The sequence below is a fragment of the Rhinolophus sinicus genome, linkage group LG11 (genome assembly GCF_036562045.2).
Source record: "Rhinolophus sinicus isolate RSC01 linkage group LG11, ASM3656204v1, whole genome shotgun sequence".
Classification (NCBI taxonomy): Eukaryota; Metazoa; Chordata; class Mammalia; order Chiroptera; family Rhinolophidae; genus Rhinolophus; species Rhinolophus sinicus.
Window position 1 is genome coordinate 39,447,908 of NC_133760.1, and position 15,325 is coordinate 39,463,232.

At 37.3% G+C, this 15,325-nt stretch overlaps 1 protein-coding gene across 8 annotated transcripts in view; it reads left to right on the forward strand.

The window, feature by feature from the left end:
* CNOT1 (CCR4-NOT transcription complex subunit 1) overlaps positions 1–15,325 on the forward strand; it is a 77,322-nt gene that overhangs the window by 21,355 nt on the left and 40,642 nt on the right. For 4 of the 8 annotated variants that reach the window (XM_019754931.2, XM_019754957.2, XM_019754948.2 and 1 more), the window contains exons 2-12: positions 224–499; positions 6,239–6,346; positions 6,918–7,016; positions 7,386–7,454; positions 7,544–7,598; positions 8,044–8,247; positions 9,142–9,310; positions 10,256–10,382; positions 10,529–10,639; positions 14,503–14,673; positions 15,077–15,204. In XM_019754931.2, the coding sequence (XP_019610490.1) occupies positions 398–499; positions 6,239–6,346; positions 6,918–7,016; positions 7,386–7,454; positions 7,544–7,598; positions 8,044–8,247; positions 9,142–9,310; positions 10,256–10,382; positions 10,529–10,639; positions 14,503–14,673; positions 15,077–15,204 (1,343 nt within the window). In that variant the 5' untranslated portion in view covers positions 224–397. Of the gene's footprint in view, positions 1–223; positions 500–6,238; positions 6,347–6,917; positions 7,017–7,385; positions 7,455–7,543; positions 7,599–8,043; positions 8,248–9,141; positions 9,311–10,255; positions 10,383–10,528; positions 10,640–14,502; positions 14,674–15,076; positions 15,205–15,325 lie in introns of those variants that run through there. The other 4 variants (XM_019754937.2, XM_019754963.2, XM_074314787.1 and 1 more) reach the window with 1 other exon arrangement.

Here is a 15,325-nt window from a genome sequence, read left to right on the forward strand (position 1 = left end):
TGTCTTTTTAAAATACAACTTTTTGGGGGATATTTTCTTTTTATACTGGGCCTAATTTTAAAACTTGACATTTTTAAATCAGTAGTGGTTGAGACATTTAAATTTTTTTTTTGTTTTCGGTCCTCAGTGGTATTACAGGTACTAGGAGAGGTGAAGGCTATTTAACCATTTTTCCCTTAATAAAAATTTAATTTAAAAACCTGAATTTTTTTTCTTTAAACAGGTGCCATGTTTCAGAACAGAGTAAGACTCCTGGTAAAGAAGAACTGAAGACATTGTACAATTACCAGATACAGGCTAATTACAGAGAAAGCATTAACCTGCCTCTGAGGTGACTAAAGGGGAATAATGGTGATTTTGCGCCGGGCTCGGCCGCCTGCTTCCGCCCCAACCAGCAATGAATCTTGACTCGCTCTCGCTGGCCTTGTCTCAAATCAGCTACCTGGTGGACAATTTAACCAAGAAAAACTACCGAGCCAGCCAGCAGGAAATACAGCATGTAAGTAAACAAGTACCATCAAAGGAATGAGAATGCAATGGGAAGAGAGTTGGAAATGTATCTGGATACATTGCATGAAAAGTGTCTTACTTTTGCCCCTTTTTTCAAGTGATTTCAGCTTAATATATAAAACCTTATCCCAATTTTTTTAAAAGAATGCACAGATTTATTAAAATTTTCTATAATTATTGAATATGATCTGATTTATTTTGATTTACCCTCATTTATTGTTTCTTTTTTTAAAAAGCTTTTGTTTATTTTAAAGTGTTTTTCCAGGACCCATCAGCTCCAAGTCAAGTAGTTGTTTCAATCTAGTTGTGGAGGGTACAGCTCACAGTGGCCCATGTGGGGATCAAACCGGCGACCTTGTTAAGAGCACCGCGTTCTAACCAACTGAGCTAACAGGCCGCCCCCATTTTCTGTTTCTTAAAAACATTCAGATACACTTAACTAAAACTCACCCTGTTAAAATGTAAAATTCAGTAGTTTCTAGCAGATTCACATAGTTGTTCAACCATCACCATCTAATTCCAGAATGTTTTCATCACCCTAAAAAGAAACATCTCAATCCATCAGCAGTTGCTCCTCATTTTCCTCTCCCTCCAGCCCAGTCCCTGGCAACCACTAATGTACTTTTCACTTCCATGGATTTGGATATTTTATATAAACGGAATCATACCATATGTGGCCTTTTGTGTCTGCCTTTTCACTCAGCGTGTTTTCAAGCCTCATCCATGTTGGAGCATATTGTCAGTTTAGTCCATTTGCGGTGTTCCACATTTATCAGCTGGATAATTAGGTTTGTTTCCACTGTTTGGCTATTGTAAATAGTGCAGCTATCAACATTCGTTTACAGGGTTTTGGGTGGATGTTTGTTTTTAATTTTGGGGGTATATACTGTGTTTCCCCCCAAATAAGACCAGGTCTTATGGTAATTTTTGCTCCAAAAGATGCATTAGGGCTTACGTTCAGGGGATGTCATCCTGAAAAATCATGCTAGGGCTTCTTTTCTGGTTAGGTCTTATTTTTGGGGAAACACGGTAGTGGCAAAATGGGAATTTTTTTGTTTGAGAGTCTACTATCATGTGACTCCATCTCATAATTTGGTGAAAAACTGAGACCAGGAGAAGTTAGCCCTTGCCAAGTTCAGTGGCAAATCTGGGAGTAGTGCCCATGTCTCTGGAGTTCTTGTATGGAATTCTTTTCAATTGTTGTAATAACAGTATCAGTAGTAGCTGAAGCTTTTGAGTGCTTGTTATGTACTATGCATTACCGTGTTTCCCTGAAAATAAGACCAGGTCTTATATTAATTCTTGCTCCAAAAGACACATTAGGGCTTATGTTCAGGGGATGTCATCCTGAAAAATCATGCTAGCGCTTATTTTCTGGTTAGGTCTTATTTTTGGGGACACATGGTACCAAAGAATGGAATTTTGGGGTCAAATGGTAATCCTGTGTTTAACTTTTTTGAGGAACTGCCAGATTGTTTTTCAGAGCACTGCATCACTTCTTTCCCACCAGCAGTGTATGAGGGTTCCAGTTTTTCCTTATCCTTACTAACACTCGTTATTACATGTCCTTTTGCTTTTAGCCATTCTAGTGGATGTGAACTGATAGCTCATTGTAGTTTTGATTTATAGCTAATGATGTTGAAACCATCTTTTCACGTGCTTATTTGTATATTTTGGGGGAAATGTCCATTCAAATCCCTTGACCCTCCCTCCAGTCTTTTAAAATTGTGCTCAAGTGGTTTTGACTTATAGAGCGTTTCATTCAATCTTTATGAAAGTTAAATAGTATTCTGTACCTTAGTTTAAGTGATTTTACTCCCTTCCCATTTTAAAATCAAATGGGGTATCACAATTGTATGCATTGTTAAATTATTATAACCTTTTTCTGTTTTTCTTGTCTTTGGTGTGTGTGTGTGTGTGTGTGTGTGTGTGTGTTGTGGTTTAATTTTATTTTTAAAATAGACACTATTAACCCAATTGACCCCAGTTACCCATTTATCCTACCCACAGGGAACAGATGTTAGCTGTTTATTAACTGTTTTTCCAAAGATATTTGCAAATACTAAAAAGGGGAATATTTCTCATCCCCTTTCATCTGTTCTGCATCTTTTATTTCTTTACTTATTTATTTACGTTCTGCATCTTGATTTTTTTTTTTTTTAATTCACCAGTCTGTCTTGGAAATCATTTCTTACCCATACATGAAAAGCTTTTTCATTTTTCTAAGGACACATAGTAAACCATTGTGCAGATGAATTACAATTTACTATTGATGGACATTTTGGTTATATAAGTTTTTTTGTTTTTTTTTCCTCTATTGACAGTGGTGTTACAGAGTTGTTTCTTGCATGTATGTGATAGTGTATTTGAAGGATAGATTCCTAGAAATTCAAACTTGGGTAATTCTTCTGCTCTGCTTTCTAATGGAAAAGCTCAATTCTTAGATTATCTAGTCCCTATGTGATTTTTTCTTTTCTTTTCACGTAGTACTGCTTCTCTGGTATATTTAAATATCAGCAGGTGTGTATGCATATGGAGTTTATTGCATTTGGTGCTGCTTTGATGAATTATAATGCTTAAGTTTATTTGTCCTGTTAACCTAAAATAAAAGGTCAAAGTAAGAGGCAACAAGCATTTATTTGAAGATCAAAAAAGAATAGCTATTCAGGAAGCACTGAGTCAGGCAGAAGCCCAAGTAATGTTCCGATTAGGAGACAAAGGCAAGGGGTATTTATGAGAAAGGGACCTTCATCAGTAGAAGGAAGGCATTTCTTTTGGTACAGATAAGCTAACTCTTCCTGTCTGTATCTACTCCTAATCTCAATATCCCTATGAATTTTCCTTTAAGAGTTTACTAACCTCGTGTATGTTGTAGTCTGCTGCATCAGCCTTGTGCTATGGCATACCTTCCAATCTTCCAATTCAAATCTTTATTTCAGGGATATTTTTGTTGTCTTTGAATGTTTTTCATTTCTTGTGGCTTGAGGTATATTGATTATTCGGTGGTTATCTTTTCTGTGAGATTTTGCCTCTGTTTCTTTCCTAAGCATTGCAAAATTGCTTTCATTTCCTTCTGTTACCTTGTCCTTGAATCATTATTACACCTTTTGAGACTTTCCCCCTTAAACGAAACAGTTCTATAATTACTTTGAGGCTGTGGAATGCTATTTGTCTGAACTCTTCTGTTTGTTTGTTTGTTTTCGGGTCCTTTAACTTTTGTATGTTCCTTTACCTGTTTTGTTTGTTTCTTTGCTGTGTTTTAGTTTTTCATATAGATTCCATGCTGAGTCTTTGGATTTTTGCTCATCTTTAATAAGATCATTACAGAAGTATTGTAGAATGCCTTTGATATAGTTACTTTATTTTTAATGTAGCCTAAAGATTTTTCTATCGTTATAAGGCAGTTACTTAATTAAAACTTTGAAGTATTTTACTGTTCTCCCCTGCCCAGGTGGGTGGAACGGTATGAATTTGAAGTAAAAATGTATAGGACTTAATCTTAAGGGATGAACAAAATCTTATTTCAGCATTTTTGCAACCCAAGATCATGTTTTTAAAAAACCACTTTAGTTATAGAAGAAAAAACAGTTGCTCTTAGTGAAGGACAACATGTATCACAGAAGGAGTACGCCCAGTAGCCATAAGACATGCTTTATGATCCTACCACCAGCCAGCATGTTACATGTGGCACTTGTCTTTAGTCATTGAAACCTTGATTTTTTTTTTTTAAATCTTATCTATAATAACCTGGTTGTGTCTATATACATATATTAGGGTAGTGGTGAAGATTGAGTGGCTGTAAAAGCAATTGTAAAATTAAAGAAATAAATGTAAAGGATAAGAAGGGATATTTATAAAATTTTGCTGATCCTATTTAAAACAAAAACTTCAATTTTTTTTTCTTCTGGCCATTGACAGACTAATGGAATGTGTCTTCCATTTTTTTAGGTTGGTATAACATATAACAGTACCAATTAAGTCAGTACGTTCGTTAACCGTGCTCTGGTCCCCTGATTCCCTCTGGAATTATTTCTCAAATGCTGTTCCTCCAGCTCTACTTCTGGTTGTCACCTCAATATTTTAAGTCTCAGCTTACACGTTACGTCTTTAAGGGATGGATGGTCTCTCTGATGTCTCTCCCATAAGTATCATATGACCCTGTTATATTTTCTTCATACGACAGTTAATATTATCAGAAATATTTTGCCTGTACTTCCCCCACGAAAATGTACTTCATGAGGGCTATGGAACTCATCTTGAGTAGTTATTTAGTGTGTACTCAACAAAGATTTGTAAAGCCAGATATTTTTGCTCTTTTGAGGGTAAGGTCTGGTTGGTTAGAGCATAGGTAATTCTATTCTTAATTAATTTGAATTGGCACTTTAAGATAATATCTTTAGCATTCCGGGGGATAAGAAAAAATAATCTCTACCTTTATAAAATTTAAGGAATGATAACCCACAAAACCAACACATTGTGAATAGATTCACAGTAATCTTTAGAGTTACAGAAGTTCTTATTATCTGATTATGTAGATTTTAACTTGAAGGTGTCTGTGGGACAAAGTAGAAACTGGTTTTACTTAGCTACCACATTTTCTGGATGGGGAAAACTGAAACTGAAATAAGTTAACTTAGCCAGCTGTCACATAATTACCATGATACAATGGAAAAACACAGGCTTTGGTGTTGGACTGTAAATCCAGATTCTTCAATTCGTAAGTTGGATTTTAGGCTCATGGCATCTGGTTTAAGTGTCCACCTCTTCATGTATAAAAATGGGAGTCCTTATTGGCAGAGTTGAAAATTAAACCAAGGAACCTCAGTACCATATTTAGCCCTAAGTAGGTAGTTAAGTATTTGTTATTTATTAATGTAGCATTTAATAAACAAATGATTACTCTGCACATGTAGTATACTAAGCTTTTTCCTAGACTAGACAAGAAGTGAACACAGCTGAACAGATTCTCTGTTCTCTTGCAACTTAAGTCTAGTGAGGGCCATAGAAAACAAACATAACATCAGGTGGTGGTAAGTACTGTGGAGAAAGGTAAAGCAGGGCAAGGGATCATATTGATATTTCAGGGAGGGTACTTAGGAAAGGCCTCACTAATGAGATGGCTTTAGAGCAGAGACCTAAAGGAAGTCAGAGAACGAAAGCATGTGTAGATATCTGGAGTTATTCTAGTTAGAGGGAATTAACAAGTACAGACGTTGGTAGGTTTGAGGAACAGCAGGAAACTCGTGGAGCGCAGTGGCAGCATCTAAAGTACTGAGGTCAGACCAGTTCCTTTAGGGCCTTGCCTTGTAGACTATTGCAGAGTCATAGTTGGGTTATATCTTTAGGATAAAAATCATGCATAGAAAAAGTGCTGCTCTTGTGAGTCCAGTTTGTTATAAAATTGTTGGCTTACAACTTACAAAAGTATTCTTACTGCATGTCATCTGCACTACTTCTTGGTGTTTTTAGTGTAGATGTTTGACCAAGGCATAGTTATAAGGGCTGTTTACTGGTGGTTTTTTCCTTCTGTGCTTCCTGCCAGTAACTGTAGGAAACATTTTAGGAATTAGTAATTGTAAACTATTGGTACCTCCATCCCAGTAATTCCTATAACTTATTCCTAAATGAACCTTATTGTAACTTGGAATTTTGCTCTAGAGCTTGATTTATTTATTATTTTAATCTCCCTTAAATGTTGAGTACAAACTCTTATTTTTGGTCTTTTTAGATTGTGAATCGGCACGGTCCTGAGGCAGACAGGCATTTGTTACGCTGCCTATTTTCACATGTGGATTTCAGTGGCGATGGTAAAAGCAGTGGCAAAGATTTTCACCAGGTATTTGGGGCTTACCAAGTTTATGTCCACTTAGATGTAATGAATTACATTTGGGCATAGTGTACGTAGCAAACAATACATACAAATAGCATCCAGAAACAATCTTAGCTAAATGGCTAAAAGATACTGGGACTTTCCCACCTTTTTTGGCCTTGCCTTCTCCCACCTGGCTGCAGACCATTACAACTACCTAGTTAAGGCTTAGAGAGCTGGAGTGAGACCTGCCTAAAGGAAGCAGGAATGTGGGGAAGTTGTGCCTGATAAGTGAGGCAGAGGGGAGATCGCTTGTCTTAGATTGAGTTTCTTGGCTTGATTCTCAATCTGGTAAGTTTGTCATGATATTCCTTATAGTTATCTTGTCAGTGACTGTTCTATAGAGGTTTTGGTTTTGTTTAACGCTTGTTGCTAATAGACTTTAAGTAGTTTAAAATAATTTTTAAAGAGCTGCTTTTGATAATATATAAACAGCATATAATATTGGATTACACTTTAATGTCCTGAGCACCTCTGCTTCTCTTTGTGCCAGATGATGACTGTTAGTGCTAATGAAAATTCATTTTTATTTTTAAAGACTCAGTTTCTGATTCAGGAGTGTGCGTCGCTGATCACAAAGCCAAATTTTATTTCCACGTTGTCCTATGCCATTGATAATCCATTGCACTATCAGAAGGTTGGTATTGTTTTTATCTTTAATAGTCCTAAGGATGTGATCCCTTACTAGGTTTTCTAAAAAGGCTTTAAACCTGATCTCATAATGTCAAATTTGAATTTTAAAATTTCAAGTATAGTTACATTGGGGTTTTTGTAGCTTTCTAACAAAATCATGATAGTTAATTGATAATAGAATTTTACTAAAATCAGATTGTGTGAAGGCTTAAGTTTGTCAGCCAACTGTTCTAGGACGTGGTATGTTGTCTCTAGCAGCACTACGCAGTTAATGTCACTGCCATGTAACACCATAATTGGGTGAACAAGTACTTTTGCATACTTTCTGAGAATGGTGAGTTCTTGTTTTAAAATTAAGTTTGGTTTGTTTCAGAGTTTAAAGCCTGCACCCCACTTATTTGCCCAGCTGAGTAAAGTTCTCAAGTTAAGCAAAGTACAAGAGGTAAGTGATTTAAGAAAAGAGATGTAGGCAATATGAAAATTAAAAGCAGCGATTTGGCTCTTTGCTCATTCTAACCCTTCTTGTTTCAGGTAATTTTTGGCCTTGCTCTCTTGAATTCTTCCAGCTCGGATCTCAGAGGTTTTGGTAAGTTCCTGTTTTCCTAAAGATCCTATAGATTCTTCACGTACAAGGCTTTTTTGAATCTTGAGACCCATAGTTGTAGATTTAGAGAATAAGGATAATGTAAGAAGATTTTTTTTTGGTCTCTTATGTATGTATGGCAGAAACACATACAATTTACCTTCATAACCATTTTTAAGTGTTGATCAGTAGTGTTAACTGTGCTCACATTGTTGTATAACATGTTTGGAATTTCTTCATGGTGCAAAACTGAAACACTGTTTCCGCCTGCCCCCAGCCCCTGGCAATTGGTCTCTTATTTTATACCTACCTAATAGAGCTATGGAAACATTAGAGGGTGAAAGGTGAGTTGGTGAAATGAGAATGATGTCATGTATATTTTGATAGTATGTGACTTTTTACCTATTGCAGTGCAAAAATAACTTGTGGTTTTTGGTTTACCTTTTAGCTGCTCAGTTTATCAAACAGAAGCTTCCAGATCTTCTGCGTTCTTACATTGACGCAGACGTCAGTGGAAATCAAGAAGGTGGCTTCCAAGATATAGCAATAGAGGTCCTACACCTCCTCCTCTCCCATCTCCTCTTTGGACAGAAGGGAGCCTTTGGAGTTGGACAGGAGCAGATAGACGCTTTTCTTAAGACGCTGCGCAGAGGTAAAGGAGTGTCTGTAGCCTACAAAAGATGATTTCTTTGGATGAACACATTGTTCATCCGTGTTCATCCAAGGGAGTTTAGAATACAAGTGAAGACAATGATTTACCTTTCTGTTCTTAAGTTGGTAATATTTAAGGAAGAGAGTATTTCATAATTTAAAGTAAAAAGTGATAAAAGCCTCGTTATAGAAAAGGTATAACAATAATCTTGTTATAAATGTAATCTTAGTTTTAAGATGTATATTTCTTTGTAATCTTTTTTTCTCCATTAGGGAGACAGACTACATTAAAGTGACGTGCTCTTTTTAGTTTAAAAAAATGAGTCACTTTTGATATACCCACTTTAACTCCTTGGCTACTGGTATTGTTATGCTAAGACAACTCCTGATTCTATTGTCATTCTTCCTCTGATCCTTCTTTTAGAGAAGTAGTCTTTTTAAGATAAATTTCTGATAGTGGACTAACCTATCCTTTTTGACTGTTATTTTTGTTTATGTAGTTTAATTTTAACTTTGTCAGTGATAGGAAGTTTTCCACTTGTCATTTAGATAGATTCTGATATTTGTTTCTGATGCCACCCTTGTATTGGATTTGATAAACTTATTGTGATAGATTAAAGCCATATTTAGGGTATGAATTGGTGAATAGATACTGGGGTCCTAGTATATAAAATTTAAAATATACTCGTGAGCAATTTCTGTGATACAAAAACATTCACAGTCTGGAATTGATGTTGAAGTCATAACTTGGGCTAGATGGTATGGAAAAACTGAACAAGCTTTGCTTTAAATATGAATTTGTGGAAGGCTCAGGTTTGAGGGGCTTTTAAAGAGAGTAAAAGAGGATGGCATGTTTTTAATCAGTATAGCACTTGTAATCTTGTTCCTTCTTCAGATTTTCCCCAGGAACGCTGTCCCGTGGTGCTTGCACCACTTTTATACCCTGAAAAACGGGACATTCTAATGGACAGGATCCTGCCTGATTCTGGAGGGGTAGCTAAAACCATGATGGAGAGCTCTTTGGCTGATTTCATGCAAGAAGTAGGCTATGGCTTTTGTGCAAGGTAAGCCCTTAAGATTCCTTAATGTGTTACCATCTTTGCCTCTCAAGAATTTTGCTTCTAAATTTAATCTTCCACGTACTAGTTTTGGTGGCCCCTATAAATATCCTAGTGACTAAATTTCTATCTCTTCGTCCCTTCTAGTTTCTCAAATTTAGGCATCAGAGTTTGCTAGCTTAGTTGCCACAATAGGTGTTCTTTTGGGTGGGAGAGAGCATTGAGACAAGTGTTTCTCCTCTTGCTGTCACCTGCAATTTCGTCACTGTACCATCATCTTCCATCATCTTCCTTTTCTGCCTTTTTTATATTTGCCTCTTGTATATTTTTGTCACCTGCCTGGGGCACGAAAGGAAATTGTGAAACAATTTAGTAGCACTATGACTGTCATATACTGGATTGCTAATATTTTTGTGACAGTAGGTTATTAAGGGCATTAATATACTTTAAGTTCAAGTGTAACTTTTAATGTTTTAAAAACTCATTTAAACTACATATCCACTTCTGTTTTGAAAGTATGTTTGTTGTGTATATGTACTTGGCATAAAATTTTTGTTTTAATTAAACTTCAAGATGCAAAGTGAAAAGTTAGGATGTATTTTCAAGGTTTTTTTGCACATATCGGAATAATCAAACTCACCTTGAATATCAGTATTTTGAAGAGTAATTTGATTCATACTGAAGATTGAGGAGGATAATTTTATGTATCTTTATGAAAGATATTCTTGGTTCATATTTTCCTCATTGCTCTTAAACTTTTTCTATTCCGTTAGGTATAAGTGGGTAGTTTTTATATTCCTAACTATATAAAAGTAACAAGAAATTAAACTTTTTACTCTGCCTATATTAGTAAAACTAGGGTTTTCACTCAAGGGCCCAGTTTATATTAGTATTTCTTAGCCTTGGTATTGACTGTGGTAGTGTTTTTCTGAAGTTAAATTTCTGTTTCAGTATTGAAGAATGTCGTAATATAATCATGCAGTTTGGTGTTCGGGAGGTCACAGCTGCCCAGGTAGCAAGGGTTTTGGGAATGATGGCTCGAACTCATTCAGGATTAACAGATGGAATTCCATTACAGGTAAGTGTAGGAACCAGCTATTTACTGACATGAAGTCCCCCCTCTTTATTTTATTTATTAAATTACAACATGGTCGATTGTTCTACCAACCAGAGCTGAACACATTAAGTAGTTGGGTTTGCTTAATTCAAATTTTACTTCTACAGAGTATCTCTGCTCCTGGCAGTGGGATCTGGAGTGATGGAAAAGATAAAAGTGATGGAGCACAGGCACACACGTGGAATGTGGAAGTCTTGATTGATGTTCTCAAAGAACTGGTGAGTACTGGAATCATGTTTTTACATTCATGGTGTTAGTGTGATGTAGCCCACAAAAAGTAAATTTTAATGAAGAAAGTGCCTAGCCGAATGAGAGCAGCAGTGTTTTTTATTCCTGCCTTCACGGCTTAGCAGTAATGGTGTCTGAGATAATTGTGTATTGGAGACAGTGTGTAATCAGATTCCAGTTTTGTTCATTTGGAGTTGTTGCTACTAAATTTCTTTCCCCCCATTCTTCCAACACCCCCACCCCATTCCAGTTCAAGCCGTTGTTTCTCAGTCTAGTTGTGTAGGACAAAACTACCCCGCCCATGCTGGTATTATGAGCCTTGTACTCCCTTGGCTGAGGCAGTCGGTCACCGGTCGTCCGCTCACAGCAGGTTATGCCAGCTGTCGGCCTCTAACGCTGGCCGCCAGCCGCTCATGGCAGCACACAGTAGCCCACATCACTTCACGCTGGCTACTAGCCGCTTATGCAGCACACGGCAGCCCACAGCACCACACGATGGCTGCTGGCCACTCACGCGGCACACGGCAGCCCACAGTACCTCACGATGGCTGCCAGCCGCTCACGGCGGCACATGGTAGCCTGTGGCAACACTCAGCAGCCCATGGCCGCTCATGCTGGCTGCCGGTCACTCATGGCAGCCCACTGCAGCTCATGCCAACCTCGGCTGCTCATGGCAGCCCAATTCCAGGGAGAGCTGTTGTTCACAATCTTAGGTGTAGAGGGTGCAGCTCACTGGCCCATGTGGGAATCCAGCTGGTGACCACAGTGTTAGGAGCGTGGCTCTCCAACCACCTGAGCCACTGGGCCGGCCCTACTAAATTTCAAGTGGCACTGGCTGAGGTGATTTGGTAGGCTGTTGGTGGTTTTTTTTGTTTTGAGGGACAAATTTACTGCAAATAATGATTGTGTGAGAAATTATTGAGGAGAAAGGGGCCTTCTGAATGTTTTCTGGAAGGTGCAACAAAAATCCTGTCAACCTTGCTTATAGTGGATAGGGGTAATAAAAATCCAGACATATCTTACTACTTCCATTTCTGGAATATCCACAAACTAAGTAATAGGCTCCCAGATAACCAAATTACCTCTCCTAAAATGTCGAAATACTTAAATAAAACATAAAAGAATAAACTTTTAGATATTAAAAGGGTGAGAAGAAATTTAGTCAGTGTGAGAGTAGTGAAGTCAGGATGTAACACCTTCAGTCTTGTTCATAAAATGTCAAAGAACTAAACACAATATTTGAGTAAAGACTACTACTTATGCATATTTATGATCTTTATAAAGTGTCAGGTCATATATACAGATGGTGCCAAAAAAGGTATACACTTTTTTTTTTTTTTTAAGATTTTATTGGGGAAGGGGAACAGGATTTTATTGGGGAACAGTGTGTACTTCAGGACTTTTTTTTTCAAGTCAAGTTGTTGTCCTTTCAGTCTTAGTTGTGGAGGGCACAGCTCAGCTCCAGGTCCAGTTGCCGTTGCTAGTTGCAGGGGGCACAGCCCACCATCCCTTGTGGGAGTCGAACCATCAACCTTGTGGTTGAGAGCCCATGCTCCAACCAACAACTGAGCCATTTGGGAGGCAGCTCAGCTCAAGGTGCCGTGTTCAGTCTTAGTTGCAGGGGCAGAGCCCACCATCTCTTGCGGGACTTGAGGAATTGAACTGGCAACCTTGTGGTTGAGAGCCCACTGGCCCATGTGGGAATCGAACCGGCAGCCTTCAGAGTTAGGAGCATGGAGCTCTAACCGCCTGAGCCACTGGGCCGGCCCTGTATACACTTTTTAAGAAAGGAAAATACTGTATTAAAATTACACTGATGGTAACCATTTTGAACACCTCTTGTAATTGAAGAAGTCAAACGTGACTTATATTTTTCTTTTGTTATCAGTATATATTGAGTATTATAATTTTAATACAGTTTTTTTCCTTTCTTAAAATGTGTATATGTTTTTTTGGCACCCTCTGTATCTTGTCAGGTCATATATTCTATTAATTTTATTTTCACCTTTGTAACATAGGTAAAATTGAGTTATAGAAAATCATTTTGTTTTCTATATTACTACTAACAACAGTTTTTTCCCCTTAATATATGAATTTATGGTGTTCAAACAGATTCTCCATTAGTAATGGAGGGGGAAAATACTTGATTATGGTAGAAAACTTGAAAAGTGAAAAAGAAAAGCAAAGTAAAACCTGTTAACATCACTTACGGATAACCAGTTAATGTTTTTATCCTGTGGTTGTCTTGCAAAAGTGAAAACATGCCCTTTTCACTCAGTAGTTTCATCTTTGTATTTTATTGCCCTGTTGAAAATACTTTTTTAAAACTGCAGACAAGGACGGTAGTCCATGTTATCTGAACCTATTTTCTTTTTTTTTCTTTAACCTATTTTCTGATTTCAGGAAGTGTGAAAGGATATAAATTTAGTGCCTGCACGGTGGGTCTGAATAATTGAATCAGTAACCTCTTTTCTTCCTTTTTCCCTTTTATTCTCGTATATTAGAGTTTTCTGTACATTTTTTGGAGGCAGGGAGCAGAAGACAATTTCAGATACATGTTGGGTCAGTGATTTGTTTTTCGATTGCCCACCAAGGATGGGAGGAGGAATCCAGAGGGGCATGCCTGTGGATTTACCTATCTAGGATAATGGTATTTAACAGTACATTTATGGTTCTGTTCTGTGGCAGTCAGTTTTTGAAACAAATTTTAGAAAGAAAAAAATAGTTTTCTAAACGTTATTGTTGCCTTAAAGACAGTCAGTTTGTTCTTTGTACCATATACAAAGAAAGCATTAAAGTCTTAATGGGTTAAAAGGAGTTGCCTAGACCAAAACTAAACCGGATGTGATACCTTAGTTGGAGATTTTTTTTTCTTAGACTTTTTTATTGGGGAAGGGGAACAGGACTTTATTGGGGAACAATGTACTTCCAGGACTTTTTCCAGGTCAAGTTGTTGTCCTTTCAATCTTAGGTGTGGAGGGCGCAGTTCAACTCCAGGTCCAGTTGCCGTTGTTAGTTGCAGGGGGTGCAGCCCACCATCCCTTGCGGGAGTTGAGTCGTTGAACCGGCATCCTTGTGGTTGAGAGCCCACTGGCCCATGTGGGAATCGAACTGGCAGCCTTTGGCGTTAGGAGCACGGAACTCCAACCACCTGAGCCACCAGGCCGGCCCTCTTAGTTGGAGATTTAAATACAAAATGTGCACAGCTTTTTTCCTTTCAAGCATAAAATGTACTTATTTGTGCAGTGTTTGGTAAATTATTTTCTATAAACTTGTTTCTTTTGCTTTGTGTTTCTCTAAGGAGTCTCATATGCTTAAAAATGAGTACCTTTCCATGGAACATTTTTTTAATGTAATTTTCAGTCATTTTGATGAATCTAGACAACTTTCCCTGATGCATACAGTAGTATGCTTGTAGAGGAGATCTTTAATTAATTAAGAATGGTGTTTGGTATAATCAATTTATTTTTGTCACTTTGTTCCAAGGTAGTAAAATCTTGGTGTAAAGACAAGGCACTTAGTGAAAAGTTACTGTTTTTGACATGTTGGGATGGTAGTATTCACTGGACCAAGTAGAAGAGAGAGTTCCCATTTATGCACTCACCTCACACCTTCTGAAGTGTGGCATGAACTGAAAGGTTGAAGTACCTTGGTAGTAGTAGAACCAGTTCATTTTGAATATTAAGGACTCACCTTTCTACGTCTCTTTGGAAATGCCAGAAAGATTCAGATGATTTTGAGTTTATAATTAGAACATCTTGATTGAACTTCAAATTTAAATTTGCTCTTTGGATAAAGCATCAAAATATGTACACTTTCGTTCATTCAACTTTGAAATGCTTTTCTCTTTTAGAACCCAAGTTTGAATTTCAAGGAAGTAACTTATGAACTCGACCATCCTGGATTTCAAATTCGTGACAGTAAAGGACTTCATAACGTGGTTTATGGCATTCAGAGGGGTCTCGGTATGGAAGTGTTCCCAGTAGACCTCATATATAGACCTTGGAAACATGCAGAAGGCCAGGTAAATGAATGGTGTTTAGTTCTAGAAGGGGAACAAAATAATGACTTATACTATGCCATCTATTCATTGATTAAAATATTCTTTTACAGTAGAAATTGTTTTGTGTGGCTCAGAAAAGCAAGAGAATTTTGAAGGAACATAGGCGTAGTTTAGTATTAGTCAGATGCAGTTGAAATATAGAAATCAAACTATTGATGTTTGTCTCCAAGGCCATCTCATTATATATACCTTTCATCTGTCTGAGTTGTCTGTGGTTTTTGAGAGAACAAATAATTAAGATTTTAAAGGGAAATTGTCATTCTAATAACCTTATGATTAAGATTAGGCTAATGAAACAATGTTTCAGATTTTCATAGCATTTATAGTCAGTTATGGTGGTAATGACTTTTTTCTCTTGTTCCAGCTCTCCTTTATTCAGCATTCCCTTATAAATCCAGAGATCTTCTGTTTTGCTGACTATCCCTGTCATACTGTTGCCACTGATATTCTGAAAGCACCACCCGAGGATGACAATCGAGAAATTGCCACATGGTAAGCACTCCCATCTAGCTTTTCTTGAAAGAAAAGAAGAGACCCTTTCTTGAAAGGGTCACTTACACTTTTTTGAAACATAAAATTAATAGTGGGAAACTACATGGTTAAAAGGTTTAAA